At 47.5% G+C, this 12,071-nt stretch overlaps 1 protein-coding gene across 5 annotated transcripts in view; it reads left to right on the forward strand.

Annotated features, from left to right (window-relative positions):
* The window catches only part of ADCY9 (adenylate cyclase 9), a 181,933-nt gene that overhangs the window by 143,130 nt on the left and 26,732 nt on the right, over window positions 1-12,071 (forward strand). For all 5 annotated transcript variants that reach the window (XM_022594743.3, XM_089896238.1, XM_030763626.2 and 2 more), the window contains 4 exons: window positions 2,045-2,149; window positions 3,645-3,862; window positions 8,641-8,743; window positions 11,567-11,775. In XM_022594743.3, the coding sequence (XP_022450451.2) occupies window positions 2,045-2,149; window positions 3,645-3,862; window positions 8,641-8,743; window positions 11,567-11,775 (635 nt within the window). The remainder of the gene's footprint in view (window positions 1-2,044; window positions 2,150-3,644; window positions 3,863-8,640; window positions 8,744-11,566; window positions 11,776-12,071) is intronic.

Below are 12,071 nucleotides of genomic sequence, written 5' to 3' on the forward strand. Positions count from 1 at the left end.
CTGTTAATAATGCCAATTTTTTCTGAGCTACAAGCAGATTTTACCTAGGTACTGCTGTTTGCTCGGACATGATATTCCCTGATTTGGCCAGCTCTTTTGGCATGTATATTTTCACTTCTTGAATGAATACGAGCATTCGAATTTAATGGGTGCATTGCATCAGATTCCCAAATTACACAACTCTTTAGAATCTTTATTTCTTTTATTGAATACAGTACAGGCCTGAAATCTAACTTAGGATGTGATCTGGGTTATATCCTTGCTCTAAGGCACTAAGTGACATTTATTTTATTTAAATTTTATTATTTAAAATTTCTGAAATAATATCTAGCCTCCTATAGTGTATTCCAGTGCTTAACGATTCTTACGCTAGGAAATTGTTTTTGAAGCCTAATAAGTCTGTCTTTTCCCCGGATGCTGTCAGTTGCCATCTCAGTGGTGGTTGGTTCCTAGATTACCAGATCATATTAAGAATAAGAGTACATTTATTAAGGATACACTGAGCGCCAGGAGCAATGCTAGGCTTTCTACTTGCGTATTCATAAATCCTTACAATGTGTCTTCAAGAAAAGTGTTTTCACTCTCATTTCACACAGGAGAGAACCGAGGTGAGGGCTTTGAACAGGGGTCTCCAAACCAGTAAGTAATCGAGGATTTGAACCCTGGTTTGTGAGAAATGAAAGCCTTGCCCTTTCTACTATCCCTGGTGGTACTTTTTAAAATTTTTTATTGAAGTATAGTTGCTGTACAATATTATAGAAGTTACAGAAGTACAATATAGTGATGGACAGTTTTTAAAGGTTATGCTCCATTTGTAGTTATTGTAAACGACTGTCTGTATTCCCTGTGTTGTGCTATATGTGGCAGTGTTGAGTCTTGCCTTGTCTCTTCTAGGTCAGCTAATTCCCGCAAATGAATAAGAAGGGCTAGGTCTGTAAGGGCTAGGTCTGTAAGCTCGTCCCTCCGATTGTCCTGCTGTATGAGAACAGCTCACCTTCACAGAGAGCTTGAGAACCTTCGCTTAGTGTTTGAGTGTGGGTTGGCGGCTAGTTTGTTTAACAACAGCTTTATTGAGATATAATCCACCCTTTTAGAGTGTATAATTTGGTGGTTTTTAGTATGTTTGAAAGGTTGTACAACCATCACCACGGTCAGAACGTTTTCATCACCCCACACTGGTTAGAGTCACTCCCCATTCCCTTGTGTCCCTCACCACTGGCAACCACTAATCTCCTTTCTGTCGCTGTGGATTTGCCTTTTGTGGATATTTTATACGGATGGAATCTCACCATATGTGGCCTTTTGTGTCTGGCTTCTTTCACTGAATGAGTTTTCAAGGTTCATCCACGTTGTCGTGTTTGTCAGTGCTTCATCCCTTTGGATAGCTGAGTAATATTTCGTTCTGTAGATATACCCCATTTTGTCGATCCATTCATCAGCTGATGGACATCTGAGTTGTTTATACTAAAAAGTAGAAGCTGTTAGGGCACGTTCACATACAGGTCTTTGTGTGGTTTATTTTCCATTATCATGCTGCCAGTTCTTTTTTTTTTTTGGCTGCATTGGGTCTTTGTTGCTGTGCACGGGCTTTCTCTAAGTGTGGCAAGTGGGTGCTACTCTTCATTGCAGTGCGCGGGCTTCTCATTGCCGTGGCTTCTCTTTGTGGCAGAGCATGGGCTCTAGGCACGCGGGCTTCAGTAGTTGTGGCATGTGGGCTCAGTAGTTGTGGCTCGCAGGCTCAGTAGCTGTGGTGCACGGGCTTAGTTGCTCCACGGCATGTGGGATCTTCATGGACCAGGGCTCGAACCTGTGTCCTCTGCGTTGGCAGGCGGATTCTTAATCACTGCACCACCAGGGAAGCCCCAGCCAGTTCATTTTTAACTCATCCTGAGTGGTTCGGTAAGCCTTCCATTTGGTTGTGCCTTCCATTTGGTTGCGCCATTTGTTGTGTGACAGCAAATTGCAACAACAGCTGACTTGTTTGAATCACGTAGTGAGGTCATGTTGCCTGAGTGAGCTCCTACGGTCTGTGTTTTTCTCGTAGACCTGCCCATCGTGCAGAATCATGTTTGCTCCCAAATTGGAAGCTGGCGCTGAAGGCGGAGCAGTCCAGAATGGCTGTCAGGAGGAGCCCAAGAAGAGCACCAAGGTAACCTGCTCTGGGCTGTGGTCCCTGTCAGTGCCTCTCCTGGTGCACCCACCTGAGGGGACATCCTGTCTGATCAGCTTCTCAGTTCCAAGGGCAACTCCTCTTGGGTGACACCATTGCATACCTTCGAGTCCTCTGGGTTTTGAACAGACCGATAAATAGCAGGATGGATGCTGACCTGCATGGGATACCCTGACGGGCAGTGAGACCTGCGGAGCTGGAAGCTGGACTCAATGGCTGGTGGGATGTGGATGTGGAAGGAGAAGAGGGGAACCCTTAGGGTGAAAGGTGGGGCGTGAGGAGGGCTTGGGTTAAGCCAGCAGCAAGGGCAGTGCAAAGAAGTCTCGCCTGGAGACCAGACCCAGGAGCCTCCAAGCAAGCTTCTGAATCAGGCGACTCTCCAGGGAGGCGCAAATCTGTCATCCTCATCCTCGGGTCGTTGGCCCATGGACCTGCACGATGCTGGGTCATTCCACGTCGTCTGTGTCCAGTCACCCCTTCTTTTTTTTAATTGGAGTACAATTGTTTTACAATGTTGTGTTAGTTTCTGCTGGGGAATGAAGTGAATCAACTGTATGTATACATATATCCCCTCCCTCTTGAGCCCGCCTCCCATTGCCCCATCCCACCCATCTAGGTCATCACAGAGCACCAAGCTGAGCTCCCTGTGCTATACAGGAGGTTCCCACTAGCTATCTGTTTTACACATGGTAGTGTGTATATGTCAATCCTAAAAACCCAAAGCATCCCACCCTCCCCTTCCCCCACTGTGTCCACATGTCTGTTCTCTATGTCTGTGTCTCTATTTTTGCCCTGGAACTAGGTTCATCTGTACCATTTTTCTAGATTCCACATATATGTATTAGTATACGATATTTGTTTTTCTCTTTCTGACTTACTTCACTCTGTATGACAGACTCTAGATCCATCTACATCTCTACAAATGACCCAATTTCATTCCTTTTTATGGCTGAGTAATATTCCATTGTATATATGTACCACACCTTTTTTATCCATTCATCTGTCAATGGACATTTAGGTTGCTTGGGGTGACTGATTATTAGAGAAATGCAAATCAGTCACCCCCCTTGCTTAAGCCGCAGCCCTTACAGCTCTGGGTTTCCTTTCCCTGGATCCGCCCCTGCACTTCCTTCGAGTCCTCCTGGCTCCTGGAATGCTGGTTCTGTGGTCAGGAAACTCTGCGAGCCTCCCTAACTCCTGCCTCAGCCTTCCCCCTGACCTCCTTACTGACTCTTCCCATGACACCACTGTCCTGGGCGCCTGGAGGTGTGTTTGGAGGAGCCAGGGGGAATGGGGAAAAGCAGACCGGCAGAAAGGCAGAGCGCTCAGGTTAGAGCAGAGATCCAAAGGTGCAGGTTGTGGTGTGCGGGACGCAGTCCAGGGTGCTCCGGTATGGCCGCGTTATGGGGGATAGTGCTGCTGCATCCCACGCTTCAGCCTCTGTGTCTGCCCCCACCCCCTTATCCTGACACAGGCTTCTGGAGGACCCAGTTCCAAAACGCAAAACGGACTGCTAAGCCCTCCCCCGGAGGAGAAGCTCACCAACAGTCAGACATCCCTGTGCGAGATCTTACAAGAGAAGGGAAGGTGGGCAGGTGTGAGCTTGGACCAGTCAGCCCTCCTTCCGCTGAGGTTCAAGAACATCCGGGAGAAAACGGATGCCCATTTTGTTGATGTTATCAAGGAAGACAGGTAAGATGCAGCCACCTGCCTTAAAGCGAAGATTTGCAGGTAGAAGCTCCCCGTTTTCTGAGTCACCTCACCCCCCATGCATTTGCCTTCTATTGTCAGTGTATTTTGAAATAATTTGAAACTTACAGAAAAGTGGCATGAATAATACAAAAGATTCCCTTTACACCCTTTGCCCGATTTACCAACTTTTTTTGAGTGTGTGTGGTACGCGGGCCTCTCACTGTTGTGGCCTCTCCCGTTGCGGAGCACAGGCTCCGGACGCGCAGGCCCGGTGGCCACAGCCCACGGGCCCAGCCGCTCCGCGGCATGTGAGATCCTCCCGGACCGGGGCACGAACCTGTGTCCCCTGCATCAGCAGGTGGACTCTCAACCACTGTGCCACCAGGGGAGCCCCCCGGTTTACCAACTTTTTTTTTTTTTTTTGCGGTACGTGGGCCTCTCACTGTTGTGGCCTCTCCCGTTGCAGAGCACAGGCTCCGGATGCGCAGGTTCAGTGGCCATGGCTCATGGGCCCAGCCGCTCCGCGGCATGTGGGATCTTCCCGGACCGGGGCATGAACCTGTGTCCCCTGCATCGGCAGGTGGACTCTCAACCACTGTGCCACCAGGGAAGCCCCAATTTACCAACTTTTAACATTTTACTCTGCTTGTTTTATTCTCCTCGCTCTCCCTGTGAAATTTATTTATTTATTTTTCTTAACCATTTGACAGTAAGTTAGATACATCGTGCTTTCTACCCCTTAAAACTGTATTTCCTGAAAACAGGGGTGTTCTTGCACATGATCATAGCTACCTAATTCAGGAAATTTAACACTGATGAGGTGTTTTCCCCAGTCTGCGGTTCCTATTCTGGTTTTGTTGTGTGGTCCCACGTGTCCCTCATAGCACGGTAGAGAATCACATGCTGCACCATGCGGTTGTCAGGCCTCTTCATTCTTTAAACCTGGGGCAGTTCCTCAGCCATTCTTGATCTTCCATGACATTGACATTTTTGAAACATGCAGGCCTGGCTCTTTTATAAAATATTCCTGAAGTTGGATTTGTGTGACATCTCCTCGTGATTCTGTCCAGGCTGCTTGTGTGTCCAGATCCCATGGAGGTGATGTGTCTTCTCAGGCACCAGATCCAGAGGCCCGTGGTGCCCCCTTTGACCTTCATCAGGGGTAGTGATGTTGATCAGCTGGGCGAGTGTTGCCAACTTCTCCAGTCTGTACTTATTTTCTCCCTGTGACTAGTCGGCCATCTGTGGGAAGATGCTTTCAGGTCATGTAAAGATCCCATTCCTCACCACACTTCCCTAGACTTAATCTCCATTGATGGTTCTTGTTTGAAACAGTCTTTACTGTGTTGGTCAAAATGGCAGTTCTCCTGCTTCAGTGCTGACTGTGCATTTATCATTTGGGGCTTGGCATTCTGCAGTAAAGAAGAGCTCCTCCCCACTTATTACTTAATCTATCCATCTATAGATTTATAAATCCATATAAACCCTCACGGAGTCCTGTTATACTTAACAGGACATCATTTATCACTGTCCTAATTAGAGTTTGATGCTCTAGTTGTCCCGAATCTGGCCTTTGGGAGCCCGCCTTCAGGCTGGCTCCTGTGTCCTTTCGACACGGCTCCTTCATTTGTTTTGAGTGATTTCTTACTTTCCAGTACAACAGGCTCATTTTATATCTTCCCTGCCCCAGCTCAGGAATCAGCCGTTTCTCCAAAAGCCCTGGCTCCTTTTAGTGAAAAACGGTATTTACATATGTTAGTTATTAATGTTTGATTTAATGTCATTGTAGTCAAAGGCATACACTATGTGACTTCATTCCTTTTACATTTATTGAAACTTGTTCTGTGGTCTCACATGTGGTCTGTTTTGGTAAACATACCATGTGCGTTTGAAAAGAATGCATATTTTGCATTCTCAGGATGTTGTGATCCATAAACCTCAATTAGGCCCACGTGGTTGGCAGTAATGTTCAGATCATCTGTCTCTTTACTGACTTTTTTGTCTCTTGTTCTATCACTTATTGAGATATGGATGTTAAAATCTCCAGCTGTGGTTGTGGAATTGTCTGTGTCTCTCTGTAGTCCTGACAATTTTTGTTTCACGTATTTTGAAACTCTTTTTTAGGTACATACACATTTATGAGTGTTATATATTCCTGGTAAATAATCCTTTTATCATTTTGAAGTGTCCCTCTTTGTGCCCAGTAATACTCTGTCTTGAAGACTGCTTTATCAGATATTAACATAGTCACTCTAGCCTTCTTATTCTTACTGTTTGCATGCTACATCATTTTCCATTTAAAAAAACTATAACCTGGGTCTTTATATTTGAAATACATCTCTTTTGGGTCTTGCTCCTTAAATCATTCTGACAATATCTGCCTTTTTTATTATAATATATTTATTTGCTTTTTAGCCATACCTCTTTGCATTATTTTTCTTTTAATGGTTGCTCTAGGCAGTCTTATATTTTTATAGTCTTCTTATAGTTAATATTGCATCATTTCACTTTTTTTCTTTTTATAAATTTATGTATTTGTTTATTTTTGGCTGCGTTGGGTCTTCGTTGCTGTATGCAGGCTTTCTCTAGTTGCGGTAAGCGGGGGCTACTCTTCATTGTGGTGTGCGGGCTTCTCATTGAGGTGGCTTCTCTTGTTGCGGAGCATGGGTTCTAGGCATGTGGGCTTCAGTAGTTGTGGTGCAAGGGCTCAGTAGTTGTGGCTCGTGGGCTCTAGAGTGCAGGCTCAGTAGTTGTGGTGCAGGGGCTTAGTTGCTGTGTGGCATGTGGGATCTTCCCAGACCAGGGCTCAAGCCCGTGTCCCCTGAATTGGCAGGCAGTTTCTTAACCACTGTGCCACCAGGGAAGTCCCTGTATCATTTCACTTTAAATGTAGAAATCTTACAATTGTATAGGTACATTACTCTCTTCTCATTCCTTATGTTACAGTTTTCACATGTATTACATCCATATACATTATAAACCCCAACCTCCAATTCCAACCTCTTGGTAATCTCAGGTTGGTCTCTACTGATTGCTTTTTTGTTGAGGATGGATCATGGTTTCTTGTTTCCTTGTTTGTCTAGTAATTTTGGATTGCATTGTGCACATTATGTACAATGGTTAGAAAACCTGGATTCTGTTACATTCCTTTGAAGAATATCAACTTTTAGTTTGTTTTAGTAGACAGTTAACTCATCTGAACTCAAACACCAAACTCTGTCTCCCCTGAGGTGGGCAGCCACTATTCCTTCAGCCTTAATTAGGCTTGTAGTCTGCCATGCACATGTGTATTTCAGGGGTCAGCCAGAGATTCGAGCAGAGCCTATATGCAGAACTTGGGGCTCCCCCTTCTCTGGTCCTCTCTCTCTGGAATGTCCAACCTCATTTTCCATTGGTGGGCATGCTAAACTCTATTTTCTGGTTTTCCAGGTCAGTAAAACTGTAGTTTTTCTGAGTTTTAGCCATCTTACACGTGGTGCTGACTAATGACTCTCTTTAGGCAAAAAAAGAAAAAAAAAAAACCCACAAGAAATTCAGCGTGTTCCAAGTGTGGCTGTTCTCCATTTTCTTACTGCTTTGGTCAATTGCCAGTGCCTTCCAGGATTTGTTTTTATATTTTGTTTACGGTTTATAGTTGTTATCTGAGAGACAATTGATCTAACAGGAGCTAATTTCCATTCCCAGAAGTGGAACCTCCCAATATTAATCTCAAATGAGCAGTGTATTTTATAGTGTGGATCCTGCCACTTGACTGCGAAAATGAAGCCATTACATTTCCTTCTTATGGCTGCTTTGTTGTTTTTCCCTCTGTCCATACTTGCCAAGTGGAGGGGAGGATAGGGGGTCAACATTAGGGGATAGAATTTTCTCTTTTCTAAGTCTGAGAGCCCAGTAAGGTATTGCACACTTAGCACAAAAAGAGAGCCCACTCTGCTTCAGGGAAAGGAGGAGCTACAGTGAACCCTACTGTGTGTCAGGCACATGATAGGCTCTTTACAGATTTCATCGGATTTAATTCTAGTAGTTATTATGTGAGGGAGAGAGACATCCCACAGCTGCATTTGCCTTCTGAAATTATGCTAACATTCCCTTAAATTTATAGTAATTTTCTGCAGGATAAAAAGGATATGACTGTTTGCTAGCAGTCCGTAAAAGAATGAAAGAGTCACGTAAAGCAGGCTTGATTTCTCTGCTATTAAAATCATTGAGCATTATCATTTCACATGCAATCTGCATATGTGACAGTAGCACCAAAATTACACTAACTATAAACACAATTTTGTGATAACAACCTGTTAGCAGTGACAGTGGTAATTACTGTCAGTACGCTGAGTGACAGGACAGCCGGTTCTGAATTATGTTTGCAAGGAAGCCTCCAAATCAACATAAGTATGCTCAGTACAGGGATCTGCTGGTCCTTTGGAAGGGAGCATTTTATAGAACAAAAAAGCTGCTGCCTCCTTCTATTCTAATTCTGGACGTTAGGAAGATGTTTTCAAAAGCACGGTTCTGATGATGTGTGTTATGTTAGTGGTGAATGGGCATTCTTTTGTGGAGGTGAAACCTAAAATGGGATTATGTCTAGAAGCGTGAAGGACTTTCCAGAGACATGTTCTAAAAGGGGCAGTTGAGCAATGTCTATTGTATGGTGACTTTTAGGTACAGCTTTTGTGACACGCTTCACAAATGGCGTTTCAGTAGGTAACTGTGATCTTCTGATAAAATAAATGTAACGATTGTGCTGCACGTTGATTGATTGCATTTATTGTCTCTTCTAGCCTGATGAAAGATTATTTTTTTAAGCCACCCATTAATCAGTTCAGCTTGAACTTCCTGGATCAGGAGCTAGAACAAGCCTACAGGACCAGCTATCAAGAAGAGGTGCGTGGCTTCTTATAATTTTACCAAAGACATGCGTCGTTTTCACTGCACAGTTCACGATTAGTCTTGTGTTTTGGAGGCCATTTTTGTTTTCCTGAGTGACAGGAAATTGACGGCTCATATTGATTTCCCACAGTCTGTAAGCCCTAAATTTCACCTGTATGTGAATTTATCTTCACAAGGGAGAAAATCCCAAATATCTCTACAGCAACCCAGGCTTGTCATCTCCCAGTCCCTCTGCTCTGCAGCTGGTGCATCCCCAGGCGCCCTTGGCCGTGCTCCAGCCCCTGGAGGCCTGGTACGGGGTGAGAGGGGTGAGGGGGGAGCTCCAGCCCCACCTATTCTCTGTTCTCAAGGAGGATTTCTCCCCCTGTTCCCTGTCGGCTTTCTTCCTACTGAAATGGGACAAGAGCTGAGAGGGCTTTCACCTTGCTCGGCTCTCCCGCCTGCTTTGGTGCTGAGCCCTCCTCTACCGCCCCTCCCCTGCCTTAACTGCTGTTGTCCTGTAACTCTCAGCCCAAACATCACTTCCTCTAAGAAACTTTCCCTTGCCCCAGACTGGATTTTTTCCTCTGTTATACTGTTTCTCCGCAGCTGCATCCCAGTTTGTAATCTCTTCTTGTGGGACTGTTGAATCATATGCCTCCTCCTGGACTCTCCACTCTGGGAGGCAGGACCCTGTCCCTCATCTCCACTCTACGTGGCATCCAGTCCCCACACCCACAAGTGCTCAGTAGGGCTTGGTGGAAACGATGAATAAATACGAGAACCTAGAGCCTGGTTTGAGTTCCAAGAAGCCAGCTCTCTGCATTTTTCCCAAATCTAACCCAGCTTAGTGTTCCAAGGTCAAAAATGCATACCCTCCCAACCCCAGAGCCAGAAGGATTTCTCATTCGACTCCATTCGTTCATCCAGCAGATCATCTCTCAGTGTCTGTTACATCCAGGCCCTGACCAACCCCGAGAGTCCTGGTGAACCAGACAGGGCAGTTCATGCCTGTGGGGTTGAGTTTCGTCAGCCTCCTGGGTGGTGAATACCGTTAATACCCCAGGCGAGGCTCCTCTTGTGGACTTGGGAGTTGGTTGGTTGGTGCCTTTAAGGCAAAACAGCAACCTTAATCCTCACAGCAACCCTTCAAGGAAGCTTATGATTATCCCCATTTTACCAAAAGACAGCCGAGGCCAGGAAAGGCCGAGTGGCCGAGATCCCATCGCTAGGATTGGGCACCTGCCTGATTCAGGGCCAGGAGCTCCCACCCACTCCCGGTGCTGAGTACAGAGCCTCCCCAGCAGAGGGCACAGGTCACCAAATGCTCACTGAGCGTCTGCACCGCCGGGTCCTACTCCTGGGGCTGGGGTGTAGCGTCGACAGACACTCACAGGGAAGCAGTAACCCGGCAGAAATGAGAATCCAGACCCAGGAGCCCCATAATGGCCGCAGAGCACACCGACCCCAGGTCGAGGGCCCAGAAGGAGCCCGTGTTAGTGGGAGGACTAGCAATTAACTGAATTAAGGAACGTTCCAGAGAGGGGCCAGCACCTGCAAACCTAACCTTGGAGATAAGACAGAGCCTGGGTGCATCCAGGGAGCTGTGGGCGCTTCTGTCTGGCAGACGGGGTGGAAGTGGCAGGTGGGCAGGGGCCCGATGACAGCTTCCCACACTGTGGACGTTATGCTAAAGGCCAGGGGAGCCATTGAAGGATCCAGAACAGGAGTTGGCACTATCAGACTGTGTTGTATAAAGGTCACGTGGCTGAGTTGTAGGTAACGGGAGTAAATGAGCCCGGAGGCCTGGGGCGCAGGTGGGACGCTATCCCTGAACCACAGGGCCAGCTGGCGAGGATGGGAGCGATGCAGGAACGGTGGGAGGCTCCAAGCCGCCCCCACATTAGGCCCCCGCCGCACTTTGTGATTTCCCATCTAAGCATCCCCAGCACCCATAAGGTGCAGGGTCCCATTTTATCCCTCTTTCCAGTTAAGGAAATGGAGGCACAGGGACAGTAGGTGACATGATCAAGATGCCCCAGCCCCTGGCCGGGCTCCTCCTTGGCTGTGTGACCTCTAGTGGCCACCTCACCTCAGCCTCCCAGCCTGTGCCCTGAGATTGGGAGCATTTCCTCCTTGAGGGCTGTGTGAGCATCGATTGAGGTCGTGCCCCCAAAGGGTCCACATGGTGCCTGGAACAAGTCTCTCTCAGACTCCTTGGCGTTGTCGTCATTTTTTCCCTCCTTCCCATGATTTCCTGACATGATGTGCATGTCGCTTTGATACACTGATGACACCACCCATCTCAGACTCCTGTCTGTCCCACCATTAGGCCATGAGCCCCCAAGGGGGTTGTTTCATGCCTGCCCTCGAGCCCTGCACAGCGTCCAGGCCCAGAGCAGGCTCTTGCTGTCACTGTTGCTATTGACCTCCTACTTCTGTATGAAGCCAGCTTTCACACACCCTGAGCCTGGGACCCAGCGTTCAGTGGAAGCTTCTAGCATGTGGCTTTCCTGTTAGTGTCTCTACAGACGCAGAGTCACTGACTTTGCCTGTCGATAGCTCACCTTTCAGGCTCAGGGCGTCACATGCCTGTGAGAACTTAATTGGTTTGTAATCAGTTGCTGTGTGACCTTGGACAAGTTTCTTCACTTCTCTGTGCCTCAGTTTCTTCACTGTTAGGTGGGGTAGGAGACGGCCTGCCTGAAGCACTACTCACCCTGTACCTGGTCCGCAGGAGGCAAGTGCTCGGCAAGCATCTGCTGTTTTTTCCGCCTGGATTATGCTTCTCCAGGAGGGTACATCCAGCAGCATCTGTTCACACTCCCCCCCAAACAGGTTATAAAGAATTCCCCCGTGAAGACTTTTGCCAGTGCCACCTTCAGCTCCCTCCTGGATGTGTTTCTGTCGACAACAGTGTTTCTGATTCTCTCCATTACCTGCTTCCTGAAGTATGGGGCCGCCTCCATGCCACCCCCGCCGGCCGCCCTGGTGGTCTTCGGAGCAGCCCTGCTTCTGGAGGTCCTGTCCCTCGTGGTCTCCGTCAGGTAAAGGCCCACCTGCAGCACTGCCCAGCTGTTAGCCTTTAGCTCCCTCTGCTGGTGGAACAGCCAGCTGTCTCCATAACCCATTTTGGGGACGGTCCTCTTTTCTTCCCTCCCCCAGCCTGCTTCACTGGCTCCTCCCTCACCAACACGGGCCCTCAGCACAGGTGGGCACTCACCTTACCAGTGGGTCACTGTCCTCTGCAGCCCTAATGCCACCAACTAGTCTGCTGATCTCCCAAATCAGATACTTAAAGAGAGAAAGTGGGAAGATAGGGAATAAGAAAGCAGGGCAGAGG

This window comes from Delphinapterus leucas, chromosome 15 (genome assembly GCF_059928025.1).
Source record: "Delphinapterus leucas isolate spDelLeu-1000000601 "Yukka" chromosome 15, BTC_Dleu_Yukka2, whole genome shotgun sequence".
NCBI lineage: Eukaryota > Metazoa > Chordata > Mammalia > Artiodactyla > Monodontidae > Delphinapterus > Delphinapterus leucas.